Source organism: Panthera tigris, chromosome A2 (assembly GCF_018350195.1).
Source record: "Panthera tigris isolate Pti1 chromosome A2, P.tigris_Pti1_mat1.1, whole genome shotgun sequence".
Lineage (NCBI taxonomy): Eukaryota > Metazoa > Chordata > Mammalia > Carnivora > Felidae > Panthera > Panthera tigris.
Genome location: NC_056661.1, coordinates 94,669,221 through 94,685,910, shown reverse-complemented (window position 1 = coordinate 94,685,910; position 16,690 = coordinate 94,669,221). Strand labels below are relative to the sequence as shown.

The 16,690-nt window shown below is 39.2% G+C and overlaps 2 protein-coding genes across 12 annotated transcripts in view; one reads left to right on the top strand and one right to left on the bottom strand.

The window, feature by feature from the left end:
- LOC102954144 (lanosterol 14-alpha demethylase) overlaps window positions 1-5,092 on the top strand; it is a 54,755-nt gene extending 49,663 nt beyond the window's left edge. For all 6 annotated transcript variants that reach the window (XM_042966310.1, XM_007076720.3, XM_042966307.1 and 3 more), the window contains one exon: window positions 4,833-5,092. In XM_042966310.1, the coding sequence (XP_042822244.1) occupies window positions 4,833-5,011 (179 nt within the window). In that variant the 3' untranslated portion in view covers window positions 5,012-5,092. The remainder of the gene's footprint in view (window positions 1-4,832) is intronic.
- A 1,716-nt stretch (window positions 5,093-6,808) lies between these two features.
- The window catches only part of AKAP9 (A-kinase anchoring protein 9), a 151,512-nt gene continuing 141,630 nt past the window's right edge, over window positions 6,809-16,690 (bottom strand). For all 6 annotated transcript variants that reach the window (XM_007076722.3, XM_042966211.1, XM_042966220.1 and 3 more), the window contains 5 exons: window positions 16,382-16,614; window positions 14,390-14,475; window positions 13,091-13,220; window positions 11,538-11,677; window positions 6,809-7,353 (listed from right to left, as the gene is read on the bottom strand). In XM_007076722.3, the coding sequence (XP_007076784.2) occupies window positions 7,319-7,353; window positions 11,538-11,677; window positions 13,091-13,220; window positions 14,390-14,475; window positions 16,382-16,614 (624 nt within the window). In that variant the 3' untranslated portion in view covers window positions 6,809-7,318. The remainder of the gene's footprint in view (window positions 7,354-11,537; window positions 11,678-13,090; window positions 13,221-14,389; window positions 14,476-16,381; window positions 16,615-16,690) is intronic.

Genomic DNA, 16,690 nt, shown 5'->3' with positions numbered 1-16,690 from the left:
TTCAACATCCCATTTACAGTCCTAATTGTGTTCTCTGAAGCTGTATTATCTATGTCTGAGCTATCTGAATGTAGATCTAACGTTCCTTCAAATCTTTCATCATTGTGTTAGTTTCCTAGGGCTACTATACCTCCCACAAACTGGATGACTTGAAAGACATTTAGAGGCACCTGGGTGGCTCAATCGGTTAAGTGTCTGACTCTTGGTTTCGACTCAGATCATGCTCTCAAGGTTCAGGAGTTCAAGCCCCACATCAGGCTCCACACTGACAGTGCAGAGCCTGCTTGGTATTCTGTCTGCCCCTCCGCTGCTCATGCTGTCTCTAAAAAATAAACTTAAAAAAAAATGGACACTTATTCTCCATTTCTGGAAGCTGGAAGTCTGAAATTAAGGCGTTGGCAAGGCGTTGCTCTCTCTGAAGGCTCTAGGGGAGTGTCTTTCCTTGCTTGTTTCTAGCTTTCACTGGCTCTTACAGTCTTTGGCATTCCTTGGCTTGTAGCTACATCACTCCAGTCACTGCCTCTGATTTCACATGGCCTCTGCCCTTCGGGTGTCTGTGAGTCTTTGCATTGCTTTCTTTTGAAAGACACCAGCCTTTGGATTTCAGGCTTACTCTAACCAAGTTTGACTTCATCTTAACTCATTATATCTGCAAAGTCTGATTTCCAAATAAGGTTACTTTCGAAACTCTGAGTGGCTGTGAATTTGGGGGGGACACGGTTCTACCCCATATGATTGTGTTAAGTATGTCCAATTTCTTCAATCATTCCTTTACTTTGTAATTTTTTGTGTTGGTGCGTATAGCATGTAGCTTACTCATTTTCATATTACGTTTTGTGAAATTACCCATTTTTCTGTTAATTCATAGTTAGGACACTTCTAGTTTGCATCTGTTAAAAATAATCTTTTGGTGGTGCCTGGGTGGCTCAGTGGCTTAAGTGTCTGACCCTTGATTTTGGCGTAAGTCATGATCTCACAGTTGTGAGGCAGAGCCCTGTATCAGGATCCAAGCTGACAGCGCAGAGCCTGCTTGGGATTCCTTCTCTCTCTAAAGCAGGGACACCTCGGTGGTTAAGCATCCAACTTCAGCTCAGGTCATGATTTCACAGTCATGGGATAGAGCTCCCAATCAGGCTCCATGCAGGATGTGGAGCCTGCTTTAGATTCTTTCCCTCTGTCTGCCCCCCCCTCCTCTTTCTCTCTCAAAAATAAATAAATAAATAAAAATAATCCCTTAACCAGTCTCCCTGTAAGCCAAGCCTCTCCTTAGTTGTTGTATTTGAATATGGAATGGTTTGTAAACCCCCTTCTTAAATATGGCTCCTAGAAGTAAGTGCATTTATGGACCACACTAGTGCTGTGCTGATGATAAGCATTTTATGTTAGCTTTTTTCTCTGTTTAATCTTCACAGTCACACTGAGGAAGGGACTATTTTATTCACTTTTCAGAAATGGAAACTAAGGCTTAGCAAGGCTTTTCTTAAATTCTAGTAATTTAGCTTTATCTTTTTCTGCTCCCTGAAAAGCCATGTTTGTTGTTGAGCTTACTACTTTATGAGGTTTTGATGGGCAGGAGATTGCAAGGCATTATTCTTTCTGGCTTAAATATTTCTGATACCATCTTTTATGAAGTTTGTCTCTCTGGCTTTTATATATAAACTTTTAAAAATACACAAATTATATTTTCTATTATTAAAATTTCCCCACCATTTTAGTAAGAAATTTCAAAGTCAGAAGAATTTTTTAGTGAACATTTGTATACCCATTATCTAGATTCTGCCATTCATATTTTACTTATCCCATATCTGCCCATCTATCAATCCATTTACTTTTTAGGTGTATTTCAAAGTAAACTGTACACATCAGTGTACATCTCCCTGAATTTTTCAGTGAGTATATAATTTACAGTTTAAAAATTTAATTTTGGTAAGTTTCACAGTGAAATACTCAATTATTAATGTTGAGTTTTCACACATGAGTAACCTCAATTAAATCTAGTTTATCGATTTTTAAAATTGTTACTGCTTTCTGGTCCTGTCTAAAAACCTTTGCCTGGCCCCCAGTCATGAAGACATTCTCTTGTTCTTCCCTATTAAAATTTGATGGTTCTATTCAAGTCACATCAGGGTTACCCCAAACCAAAAATAATAATTAAAAAATTGATGGTTTTAGTATTTATGTTTACGTCTATGATCCATCTGGAATTAGTTTTTGAGTATAGTGTGAGACAGGAATTGAGGTTTGGTTTTTGTTTTTTTTAATGTTAGATATTTAGTTATTCCAGCACTATGTTGAAAATATTTTCTTTTCTTCATTGACTTGCTTTATTTAGTGCCTTTGTTGATAATGAAATAACCCTAAAAGTAGGTCTTGGCTCTTTGCTGTATTCCACTGATCTGTAGGTGGAGCCCTACAATCCGGGACCAAATTGCTGTGAAAGGGAAAATCCAATTTCTACTCCAACTCTCAGAACACTTTATTGACATTTCTGGTCACCAAATGTGTGGTGGTTTTCCCACACCAATTCTCTGTGGACACCCACTGGGTGTTTGACAGTTTAGCTCGGTTCTGACACTGTCCACCTGGGGTTACCACAGACCCCAATGGTTAAGGGCTTAGTCCCATACCAACTGCAAGTCCAGGTTGCTGCCTGTTTTTCTGAGTAGTCGGCTGTAAACCAGAGGTTTTCTGGATCCCCACCTTGGAGTTCCACAGTTTCTTAAAATGGCTCACAGAACTCAGAAAAGTTTACTTACTGGATTAACAGTTTCTTACAAAGGGAGGATGCGACTCAGGAACAGCTAGTTGAAGAGATGCTTAAGACAAGGTATGGGGGAAGGGGCCCAGAACTACCATGTCCTCTGGGCACACCACACTCCTGGCATCTCCACATGGTCACCAACCTGGAAAGCTTTCTGAACACTACCTATCCATCCTTCCATACGATAGGGATTTTGTGAAGGGTTCATTATGTAGGCATGATTGATTAAATCATCAGTCATTGGTGATTAATTCAACCTTCAGTCCCTCTCCATCCTAGAGGTCAGAGGGTGGGGCTAAAAGTTCTAACTCTCTCATCACTAGGTTGGTTTCCCTGGCAGCCGGGCCCCACTCTGAGGGGATTTCCAAAAGTCTCCTCATTAACAAACTCAAGTGTGGTTGAAATGGACCTGTTTTGAATAAAACGTCCTCTTCTTTTATTGCTCTTTTCACTTAAATTCCAAGATGTTTGAGGAACTCTCTGGCAAGAATGGGAGGAAGAACAAATACCTATTTATTACAGATCAACATCACAGTTGTTGCACCTTTAGTATTGAAATCAGGTTTGAAGTTTTAAGTCTTCTAACTTGGTTTTCTTTTTTTTCCCCAAAGACTGCTTTGGTATCCTAGGTCTTCTTTTGCATTTCCATATGCATTTTCTTAAAAGTTTTTATTTGAATCTAGTTAACATACAGTATAGTATTAGTTTCAGGTGTATAATAGAGATTCAGCAATTCCATACATCACTTGATGCTCATCACAAGTGCCCTCCTTAATCCCCATCATCGATTTCCCCCATCCACCCACCCACCTCCCCTCTGGTAACCATGTTTGTTCTCTACAGTTAAGAGTCTGTTTCTTTAAATGCTTATTTTTTTTAAAAAAAAATTTTTTTTTTTAACGTTTATTTATTTTTGAGACAGAGAGAGACAGAGCATGAACGGGGGAGGGTCAGAGAGAGAGGGAGACACAGAATCTGAAACAGGCTCTAGGCTCTGAGCAGTCAGCACAGAGCCCGACGCGGGGCTCGAACCCACAAGCTGTGAGATCATGACCTGAGCCGAAGTCGGACGCTCAACCGACTGAGCAACCCAGGTGCCCCAAATGCTTATTTATTTTTGAGAGCGCACACGAGCAGAAGAGGGGGCCGGGAGTGGGGGGTGTAGGGACAGAGGATCCGTGCTGACTGTAGACAGCTCAGTGCTGGGCTCAAACTCAAAACTGCGTGATCATGACCCAAAGTTGAATGCTTAACTGAGCCACCCAGGTGCCCCAAGAGTCTGTTTCTTGGTTTGTCCCCTCTCTTTTCCTGTTTGCTTGTTTTCTTAAATCCCACATGTGAAATCATATGGTATTTGTCTCTGACTTATTTTACATAGCATAATACTAACTTCTATCCATGCCATTGCAAACGGGAAGATTTCATTTTTTACAGCTGATATTCCATTGTGTGTGTGTGTGTGTACACACATACACCACATCTTTATCCATTGATAAAGTTGATGGATACTTGAACTGTTTCCATAATTTGCTGCTGTAAACATTGGGGTGCATGTATCCCTTCAAGTTAGTATTTGTGTCCATATGCATTTTAGAATCAACAGTTTTTACATGTATCGACATTTTACATTTTGATCTTGATAGGTGTTGCTATTTGGGGATTATTAAATCCCTTTTTCTTATTTTGAAAGATTTGAGGGTTTTTTTTTTAAAGATTTCATTTTAAGTAATCTCTACATCCACTGTGGGGCTCAAACTTACAACCCTGAAATCAAGAGCCACTTGCTTTACCAACTGAGCCAGCAAAGTGCCCTGGCATTGAAAGTTTTGAAGGGTTCATATTGACTTTTAACTAGGGCTCTCTTGGGACAGAAGCTAAGAATATTCTAGATTTCAGTCCTTACATAGAAACTTGGATAGATGTGACATTTCAAAAACTAATTGGAAGAGTCCTTATATAATTATCCACGTGCTGTTTCCCCTAAAAACAAGTGTTGAAAATCTGGGATTTTTTTTTTAATCAGGTGAAAAGAATTTCAACTGATTCTTACGAAGACTTTTTTTTTTAATAGGGCGTCATCGTTGTATTGGGGAGAATTTTGCTTATGTTCAAATCAAGACAATTTGGTCCACTATGCTTCGTTTATATGAATTTGATCTCATTGATGGATATTTTCCCACTGTGAATTATACAACCATGATTCACACCCCTGAAAACCCAGTTATCCGATACAAACGAAGATCAAAATGAAAAAGGCTGCAAGGAACTAATATGTGGAACATCACTGTAAACTGCAAAAAGTATTTGAAGTGAATGAAGTTTACGAAACAACTCGTGGTATATTCTTTGTAATTTTAAAAAGCTTAACTTATGGTTTTTATATTTTCTTAACTGAAAGGTTACATCAAATCTAATGGCATTTGAGGTATTTCCTAATAGTTTTATGATGGGTATTTACTGTAGATGCTTTAAGAAAATCAAGTTCATTAATAAGGAATTAGGGGGATCTTGGTAATTGACAGACTCTAAACATAGTTTCTAGATATTAAATTTAACAACAAAAATAGCTCTTGGCAAATAAGTTCAGGGTATTCAAATCATGATCTATAAGTATAAATGCCTAGGGATTTATTTACTCGGTAATGTTTGTGTGTGTGAGTGAAGATGAGTGGGTAGGGAAGAAACTCACATTTAAAGCCTTGGATAAAAGAGAATCCCATCAGTTGTTTTGGTATGATGATACCCAGCAAAGATGGAGCTATGCTGTAGTTGAATGTCCTTTGAAATTTTAACTGGAAGCATTGTCTCCAGGAAATTGAGACTTAACAGTGACTTAATACTAAAGACTGCACATGTATCTTGATCTAATTACTTTGTATCTGGTTCTACATAGTCACATGTGTGTGAAAGCCCAAAATAAAGTCCTTAAAGGATACTTTTTGTTCTCTTTGGCTCTAGGTGGTTTCCTTCTTCCCCTCTAGAATTAGGGATGTTTCTGTTATTCTGTTTATTAAAACTTAATGTAGGTTAATAACTTTTTTTTTTTTTTAAATACAAACTTGGAGGTCTGGAACTCTGGCTTTAAGATAAAGGTAATATAAAGTAGGGTCTTTGGGGGTAGTATCATTGGTCACATTGTGTTGAAGCCTGTGTTCAAGAATCAACTTGAATTACAACTGGGTGCTTGACTATATACCTGTAATTTAACCACATAGTCTGTTTTCACTAGATAAGGCCAAAATATTTTCCTCCCCACTCATGTTAAACTATTTCTGAAGGAGTTTTTCATTTCTTGAAATGGTCTCTGAGATAAAATGTAGTCTATTCACTAATTGTAAAGTGTTTCGGTGAGTAGAATTCAGGAAACTAGGAACTTGGGATGGGAAAAAAATTCCATCTTTGTACTAATTTCAAACTGTATTTCCTTTATGAATTTAAGCAACAAACTATACTAGTATATACTACATTGATATACTAGGCTAATAATGAAAATATCAATATAGCTTTAAAAAAATACTACAGATGTGAAGTTGATAGAAACGTGCAAGAGAAACTCTTCCTCAAGAGGGAGAGAAAAATACCAATACCAATACCAAGATTAGGACAACTTTCTGAATCTCAAAGTATACATATTTGAGATAATGAAATAATCTGCCCTGCCAAAGACTGAATGTTTGCTTCCCCCCACTCCAGCCCAGATTCTTGTTGAAACCCAATCCCCAATGTGATGGTATTTGGAAGTGGGGCATTTGGGAAGGATCATGGGGGCAGAAGTCTCATGAATGGGATTCGTGTCCTTACAAAATAGACCTCAGAGAGCTTCCTTGTCCCTTCTGCCATGTGAGGACAGAGCAGGGAGATGGCAGTCTATGTTACCTGATACCAAATCTGCTGGCACCTTGACTTCTGACTTCCCAACCTCCAGAACTGCAAGAAATAAATTTGTTTATAAGTTATCTAGTCCATGGTATTTGGTCACAGCAGCCTGAGTGGTCTAAGACGTACACCAAAAACTATGGCTCAAGGAGGTTCCAAAAAACAGTGTGGTTAAAATGGTGAAGTCATTTTTATTTCAGTACTTGACAAAATACCCCATAAAATTCAAAACTTCTACCATTATACAAAAATAGGTCTCTACAAGTGATATTATCTGTCTTCATCACCAGTAGCAAATATATTAGGGCAGAAACATGTAACTTCAGTAGCCTTATAAGAAAAGTGCAGGACACCTCAAGCTACACATTCAGCAGTATCATAATGCGCAAAAGTTTAATCTTTTCACCCATTCGATAAATACACAAGGTTTATAATTTAATCATTTAAATTAGCATTCCACAAATATACATGTAATTTAATGATTATTGTGCATGAATACATACACAATGCTAATATATACAAACTCCAGTTTGTTTTCATGTGCTGGCAAGGGATTTGTATACAATCATAAGCTGTGTTCATGTTGGTCCCGCTGAATATCCACAATACAAAAGCACAAAAGAACGAGTGATTTACAAAAGGGAATTTGTTTAAAATCACTTTGATTTATGTTTCAAAGGATTATCTTCTCATGCCAGCATGAAACTGGGTTGAACCTATGAGAGAAAAACAAGATAAGTTATTTCAAATTGCGATCTATACCTGACCAATTAGTACAGGCATTCTCTGGAGATGATGCAAGTCTGGTTTCAGACCACTGTAATAAAGTGAATATTGCAATACAGAGAATCAAGTTTTTTTGTTTCCCTGGGCAAATAAAAGTTTATACTATACCGTAGTCTATTAAGTGAGCAATAGCATTAGGTCTAAAATATTATTAAAAAATGTTAAACATCATCTGTGTTTTCAGGGAGTTGTAATCCTTGCTGGTAGAGGGTCTTGCCTTGATGTTGAAGGCTGCTGACTGATCAGGGTGGCTGGTGGCTGTGGCAATTACTTCAGATAAAACAAAAATGAAATTTGCTGTATGGATTGGCTCTTCCTTTCATGAACAATTTCTCTAGCATGTCATGCTGTTTGACAGCATTTTACTCAGTGTAGAACTTCTTTCAAAACTGGAGTCAGGGCACCTGGGTGGCTCAGTTAAGTGTCCGACTTCAGCTCAGGTCATGATCTCACAGTCTGTGAGTTTGAATGCCACATCAGACTCTGTGCTGACAGCTCAGAGCCTGGATCCTGCTTTGAATTGTGTCTCCCTCTCTCTCTGCCCCTCCCCTGCTTGCACTCTGTCCCTCTCAAAAATAAACATTTAAAAAATTAAGAAGGGCCCCTGGGTGGCTTAGTCAGTTGAGCGGCTGACTTTGGCTCAGGTCACAAACTCACATTTCGGGAGTTTGAGCCCCATGTCGGGCTCCTCAGAGCCTGGAGCCTGCTTCGAATTCTGTGTCTCCCTCTCTGCCCCTCCCCTGCTCACACTTTGTCTGTCTCTCTCTGTGTCTCTCTCAAAAATAAATATTTAAAAAAATTTTCTTTTTAATTAAGAAAAAAGTGGAGTCAATCCTCTCAAACCCTGCTGCTTTATCAGCTTTTATGTAATATTCAAATCCTTTGTTGTCATTTCAACAGTCTTCACAGCATCTTCACTAGAAACAGATTCCATCTCAAGAGACCCCTTTTTTTGCCCATCCATAAGAAGCAACCCTCATTCACTCAAGTTTTATCATGACATTGCAGGAATTCAGTCACATCCTTAGACTCCAATTCTAACTCTAGTTCCCTGGCAGTTTCTACCACATCTGCAGTTACTTCCTACACTGTAAGTCTTGAACCCCTCAGAGTCATGGAAGAGGGTCGAAATCAACCTCCTCCAAACTCCTGTTCATGTGGATATTTTGACCTGTTCCCATGAATCACAGATGTTCTTACATCTAGAATGATGAATCCTTTTTTTAAGGGTTTTGATTTACTTTGCCCAGATCTGTCAGGGGAATCACTATCTATGGGAGCTAGAACCTTACAAATTATATTTCTTAAGTAATAAGACTTGAAAATCAAAATTACTCCTTCATCCACGGGCTGCAGAACGGATGCTGTGTTAGCAGGCATGTAAACATTAATCCTGTTGTACATCAGAGCTTGTGGGTGAGCAGGTGGCACGGTCAATGAGCAGTAGTATTTTGAAAGGAATCTTTTTTCCTGAGCAGATCTCAACACAGCTTAAAATATTCAGGATATCCTGTTGTCAAGAGATGCAGAGTGTTCTATCCTGATGTAACACAGGCAGAGCAGATTTAGCATAATTCTTGAGGGCCCTAGGATTTTTGAAATGGTAAATGAGCATTGGCTTCACTTGATGCATCAGCTCCTAACAAGATAGCCCATCCTTTGAAGCTAGACACGGACTCTTCCTCTCCCGCTGTGAAAGCCCTAGATGGCATCTTCTTCCAAAAGACGGCTGTTTTGTCTACATTAAACATCTGTTTAGTGTAGCCACCTTCATGAATTATCTTAGCTAGATCTCTTGGAGCTTCTATGTTAGCACTTGTTGCTTTACCTCGCACTTTTATGCTGTGGAGACTTCTTTCCTTAAAACTTGTCAACCAACTTCTGCTAGCTTCAAACTTTCTTCTGCAGCTTCCTCATCTCACTCAGCCTTCAAAGAATTAAGAATTAAAGCCTTGCTCTGGATTACGCTTTGGCCTAAGGAAATGTTGTGGTTGGTTTGATATTCTATCCAGACCACTAAAACTTTCTCCTCATCAGCAGTAAGGCTGTTTTGCTTTCTTATTCACGTGTTCACTGGTGCAAGCACTTTTAATTTCCTTGAGGAATCGGCATACGGATGAGATCTTCCTTGAAGAACTTATCTTCTGCATTTACAGCTGGGCTCTTTGGTGCAAGAGGCCTACCTTTTGGCCTATCTTGGCTTTCGACATGTCTCCCTCACTAAGCTTAATCATTTCTAGCCTTTGATTTTAAGTGAGATGTGTGACTTTTCCTTTCACATGACTACTGAAACACCACTGCAGGGTTATTGACTGGCCTAATTTCAATATTGCTGTGTCTCAGGGAAGAAAGAGGCTCCAGGACAGGAAAAGAGACAGAGGAATGGCTGGTCCGTGGAGGACTCAGAACACATCCATTTATCGATTAAATTTGCTGTCTTATATGGCACAGTTTATGGTGCTTCCAGGACAATCACAATAGTAACATCAAAAGTCACTGATCATAATCTAAAGAAAAAGTATGAAACACTGTAACAATTACCAAAATGCGAGACATGAAAGTGAGCAAATGGTGTTGGAACGAATGGCACCACCAGACTTGCTCAACCCAGGGCTGCCACAAAACTTCATTTGTCCAAAAAAAAAAAAAAAAAAAAAGCTTATCTATAAATTGCAATAAAGCAAAGCACAATAAAACGAGGTATGCCTGTAGTGATTTCAAATTGGATTGTTACCTACACCAGACTAACCAGTTCATGAAGGGCAGAAGATTACTATTACCTGCCATTTAAATAACTGCTTTTTATTTTTCTAAAAAAGTCTCATCCATACTTGAACTGATTTTTAAAAGAGATTTTGAACATATATTTAAAAGTCACTGTTGCTCTGTAGCAAGGTAAGACTAATGCTAAGATTCTCTTTAAAGTGCCCTGCAGGTTGAACGTTCTATATTATATTCTACACCTCCTGCCTCTTGAAAAATCTTTTGGTCTTCAAAATCTGAGTCTTGTGAAAGATACAAACCACAGCAAACCCTACCAAACAAAGTCCAGCTATGACTCTAACAGCTTCCTAGGACTACAAGTTGCTTGGGTTAAGTGATCTTTTGTATGAGAAGACAAACTACTACCCTATCTAGTTTGGGGGAACAGTAGGAAAAAAAGGGTCTTTAACAGAAATAAAAACAAAATGTAAAAGCTGATTTAAAATTAATTTAAAACACATTAAAATGATTGAAACACTTGAATCAGGAGTGAATTGAAGGGAGACAGGGAAAATAGACTTTCCCATAATGAATAGGGAATCAATTTCTATTAAGTATGAATTTTTGTGTTTTTAAGCAGAGAAAAAAAATGGTCATTTTTATAAAGTCTTTTGAATGGAATAAGTTTCTTGGATCATGAATAAAAGCACTGGGTCCTAGTAGGGACAACAGCTGCATTAAATGCTTAAGATACATGCTTCCTTCTCTCATTTCCCCACCCCTAATTTGCATGCCTCACCTCATATAGGTGACCCTTGAACAATGTGGGGGCTAGGGGTACTGACCCCTTGCACAGTTGAAAATCCATGTGTAACTTTTGACTCCTCCAAACTTAACTACTAATAGCTTACTACTGACTGAGAAAGCCTTACAGGTGACATAGAGGCAATTAACACATATTTTTATATGTTGTATTCTTACAATAAAATAATCTAGAGGAAAGAAAATGTTAAGAAAATCGTAAGAATCATATGGAAGAAAAATACATTTACAGCACGGTACATAAATGGAGCTGTGCAGTTCAGCCTTGGGTTGTTTAGGAGTCCACTGTAATTAGGAACACCTTCTCCAGCAGACTCTGTAAGCCTCCCAGGCCTTTGTACCTTGGTGCCTGTTGTACATTTCATCTAATCAATCTGAGTAGGGTATCTTTTTTTGTGGGAGTGAAACTAGGGTGGTAAATCATTTCTGGAGTTGAATTCCTAAGTCTAACCTGGTACCTCATGAACTAAGCTCTGGGATTCAATTATCCTGATGAAGAAGGTCAAGGAGTTTCAAAAAGAGAAAGGGGAGCTCTGGGTCTGTCCAGCACAATGGGGCTGCCAGTAATACACAGTTAGGCTGAGAGTACCTGACTGTACAGTTCCAAGTCGTCTTTGCAGTGCCTCTAGCCGAGTGATATAATCTGTCAAAGCTCTGTCAGGGTCGTAATTCTGAAGCTGAGAACATGCTAAGGAACCAGGATTTAAATCAGCTGGAGGGCCCGGGTACCTAGGAGATTAAAAATATGAACATGAATCCAAATTATCCACAAATAATGCAAGTAACTTAACAACCTGCCACCATCCTGCCCTCAAAAGCTAGATCTTCAACTTGAGTTATGAACATAATAACTGATAACTGGCGAGAACAGTCAGAATTCACATTTGAACATTTCTTTACGTGTCTGCTATTAGTCCATAGGTGGCAAAATATCTGGCTTTGGAGAGAAGTAGTTCTTGGTTTGACTACAGACTTCAGTTTTTTCATGTACAAGGCTAAATATGGATTAGAGATTCTGAAAGTATACAGCCCAGGATCTGGCAAAGAGACTAAGAATCAGATACTTAATATCTGTACATTATTAGGGTTAAAAATTGAAACTAGGGAGCAGAAATTATAACTCTACAGTATTTCCAATATGTGGCCATGCTAAAAACAGACATGTTCTGTTAGCTCTCGCCTGCTGATACCATCTGATGTGTTCTTCCATCTTTATAACTATGTTTTCTTAAATCATTCTTTTCTTCACTCAGTTGGCTGATAGGTTGTGCCAGCTCAGCATTATGCTCAGTAGTCCTTTCAGTCAATGAATCACAAGAAGTACTTGGGGACACTAAGCTAGGCCTAATCTATATCCTCTAAGGTTCTGAGTTTGTGATGTACAAGACGAAAAAATTTCAATAAACTTAAAGCAGCTACTAAGTCATCATGAAAGTGTCCAGTAGAATGCCTGTTGCAGAAGCCCTCAATGAGCACTGTGTATGTACAAATGTATGTTGTGGAGACTTTAGAGTTTTTTTTTCACGATCTGCAGAGACTGTCGATTTAGTTAATACTTTTCCCAATGTGTAACCACAGCATATACTAAATAACACTTGATTAGTTCAGTTTCCAATACCCTTGGAAACCAGGTATAAATTCAAAAACTGGGGGCGCCTGGGTGGCTCAGTCGGTTAGGCGTCCGACTTCGACTCAGGTCACGATCTCACGGTTCGTGGGTTCGAGCCCCACATCGGGTTCTGTGCTGACAGCTTGGAGCCTGGACCCTGCTTCTGATTCTGTCTCTCCCTCTCTCTCTGCCCCTCCCCTGCTCATGCTGTCTCTCTCTCTCACAAATAAATAAATGTAAAAAAAAACCCACAAAAAAAACAAAACAAAAAACCAAAAACTCTTTTTGTGGGTGATGGGTATTGAGGAGGGCACTTGTTGGGATGAGCACTGGATGTTGTATGTAAGCCAATCTGACAATAAGTTATATTAAACAAACGTTTTGGATTCTGGACCTTAGCTTATGTAAATCATATACAACTGAGACACACCAGCTATTTCAAAGCAAAGGAGTCAAAGCCCTAACAGTGTCCTCCTTTCTCTGTTAAGTGTTAGTATATGTAACGAATCTCGGCAGCTTCGTCACACACTTACCTATTTTGAAAATGTAAAGGAGACCTAGGATACTCCAGCTCTGATCTTGAGCGATATGCCGTGTGTCTCGGTTCTCCGTATAGCTCCAGCCCCCCAGGAGAATGATAAAATGGGTCAGTCTTTTCAGCACCTAAAGTAATCCAAAATGTTACATACTTTAAGGGGGGGAAAAAAAATCAAGCCCTTGGAAAATTTCTACAAAACAGGTAAGGGCTCAAAAGACTACTATACCGTACTATACAACATTACCTATTTATAGTCATTTTTAGTTATTCTTCCCAAAGAAGAGAAAAAACAGTAGAACGAACTATTGCTTTATTTTCCTTCAAGTATTTCTGATAATCTGGAACTATATGTCAAAGAAAATAAACTATTTTTAACTGGAGTATTTTCTTTTTAAAAGACTTCTTAGTAATACCTAGAAGTGAGATGAGGGGTATCTGAGTGTGAGTGGTTTAGAGAAAAAGATGATGTGGATAAAAAATACTACATCACACCATTCTACTGATTTATTAGAAAAAACATGAAATCAAGATTTGCTAACTTACAACAGAAAGCTCATTATAGTGCAAATTTCAGCTGTTTATGTACAAGGATGCGTATTTCAGACCACTTTGCTTAGGGTACCAAATATTTTTCTCTGCTGCTCAGCTACTGGCAGAATGTGTAAAGGTGGTTTAATACCAATATGTACCTGTATGAATAGTTACGCTCTGTGTCTGAAACTCTGTGTCCTCCCCAGTTTCTAAGCTCATCCTTATGCCTAAAATGTTGAAGTCCTAATGTTTGTTTCCACTTTTAGGTCGAGAGAGAAGGAATTTTAACTGTTACCATTACATACAACCTATCTGTAAACTCAAAACCTGAGTACTGTGAAAATTTCAAACTGTAACTTCTACATGGCTGAATAACAGCAACCCTTTCTTGAATCAGAGCCTTAATGCAACCGTAAGGAGAGTGGGCTCTAGAGCCAGACTGCCAATGTTCAGCGCTGGCTCTGGGGCCAACAATAAATGCTTTATATGCCTCAGTTTTTCTTGTGTAAAGTGAGAATGATAGTAACTGTACTTACCTCACAGGACTGGGAAAATATACAGGATTGGGAAAAAGCAGGGCTAGTGTTCCATAAAAATGAGCTCTTGTTAACTCTTGAAAAATCAGCAAGGTCCCCAGCTCTGTTGCTTATAAGGGGTCTTTGGACAACACAAGTTCCAGAACACATTTTTTGGAAGATATTACATGTACAGTAATTTTAAAAGAATCCTAAACATAAGAAAAGAAATCCTATTCTGACTTCACCTGGATTCAGTCCAAAGCCATCCCTGTTAATATTGATGGAACCAGAACTTGTGACTCGTTGCCAACGTCGAACCAAAAATTTCATTCTAAAAAAGATGCCAAGAAAAAGTTTCACAGCACATCTATAACAGAAGGAGTATAAATATACATTTCCCACAAAATTCAAGTCATACATTTGAATGTGAACACAGAAAAATTTCAACACAATCACATGACTGCCTAATCTAAAATCATGCAAATGTCCCCTAGTCTGGGGCAAAATTAACTAGAACAGGCTTTCCAAGAGGCATCAGAGGTCTCTTCTGTTCTGACTTTATAGAGGTACAAAGGACTCAGAGACGAAAAGCAAAAGCAGAAAAGAGAAAAGTAGATGGACAAAGGGCAAGAAATAATGAAAGGAGAAAAGACTAGAGAGACTACAAAGCAAATGAGATGGAAAGAAAATAAAAGACCTTTACACTAGCAGGGCGACTGAGCTGGGAAAGCTGGAGAAGCAGTGAGGCCATGTGATCAGGGATGAAAAACAACGAGGCATTAAAAGGAAGGGGTGGTGGTGGTGGCACTGCTGCCAACCAGTGGTAGTGAGCTGCTGCCTGCCCCACCCCTGGCCCAAGGAACTTTCTGGAACACCAATTGTGATTTCTTAATTCCAATCAGTTTTGAAGCCCAGTTTTAGGAGGGTGAAAATACAATGAACATGTAAGAGGACAAGAAAAAGAAGGAGTTAGATGACGTCCTTCAATGGCAACTGGCTTTCATAGAGCCTTCCCAAACGTTCCAGTAAAATTAATACCTAAACTCTCGTGACCTGTCATTTAGTGTCTTCCAAGTTATGAGCACACTGGTCTTCCTCCTTAGGAAGTAAGCTGCCTTAAGGGATTCAGACAAGGATTATGCATTTTTTCTTTATCAGTGCATCTCCTAGCACTTAAGCCTGTACAAGGTGTACAAGATGATGAAAGGAATGAAAGAGGAGGAAGGAGAAACTGGAATCACCTGACAACAATGTGGAGAAGAACAGGCAAGGAGGGCCTCAGGCCATTAACAAGATAAAACGTGAGTTCCTTTTGCAGAGCCAACATGGATGAGAACTGGGAGCCCTGGCTGATTATCCTAGTGCTATCACTCCTGGCTTTGCAAACTCGCTGTGCCTCAGTTTCCTTGCCTGTGAGATGGTATTCTGGACCAGGTGATCTCAGACAGCTTTCAGTTAAAAAATTCTGTCACATTTTTCAAAGAAAGGTAAAGGAAAAAGGACAAAACCCTTTGAAGACATATCAGATGTGACCTGACAGGAAGAACTTTAAAAACTGAAGTGCTTTTGAGACTGCCTGGTTACTACGTATATAAAAGGGAGGGGAAGCATGGAAAAACCGAGGTGTTGGGGTATATTGCACCTGGGTGACAGGACTGCAGGCAGCCAGGTCCTCAAGGGAGTTTGAGTCCTGGCTCCATTTCAACTACAAACAGAATGAGTGCCAGTGTTGCCTGCTTAGAACTCCTAGAAAAGGCATGACAAAAGCACTAGCACAGTCCAATGCCCTAAAGGCTAATCTTGGGTTTGAATGCAGAGTTAGGCCAGGGCTCTGTGTAGCTAAGACCCAAGAGGGCATTATTTTAGCAAGGAAGACAATGAATGCAGGTAGCCTAAGTAAGTTTTCAAAAACATATTTTCTGTCTTATGGTCCCTTTTATTTATACATCTGAGCTGCTTCATGGGCTTATTCAGGGTTAAAAACCAAACATAACAGAACAAAACAATCCAGACTGGATGTGCCAGCTCTGAGTTACCAGCTGCCTGCACCTGGGAGTTCTTTTCATAGGGTCTCCACAGTACAACATAAAGTATCCCTGCTAAAAGGATGAAAGAAAGAAGTATGGCAAATGTCTCATACTGTATGAATACAGAGCACAACAGGCAGAGAGAAGAGTAGATTAAAAATCTAAATCCTTTTAGTGTCTATTAAAATGCATTTTCTGTCAAACATTTACCTTGAAATTGCCATGGACACTCTGACAGCTGACCGAAACCTGGTGAATCCCTTTGGACGGTGGGTGATCACCTCTAGGTCTGTGAAGGCTGGCTGCCCCCCCATCCGGGCGAGCAGAGCCAGTGTGGCATCTTCACACTCTTGGAACCCACCCAGTAACAGCAGCAGGTATTTCTTCTGATAAATGAGAGCTTTCCGAAAACTTTCTGCCCTCAGATATTTACCGTAAATTCTCTATGTTTAAAAAAGGGAAGAACACAAAGACATTATTAAGAAGCCATTCAAATTGTTCTCTAGAAAAAGATAACCT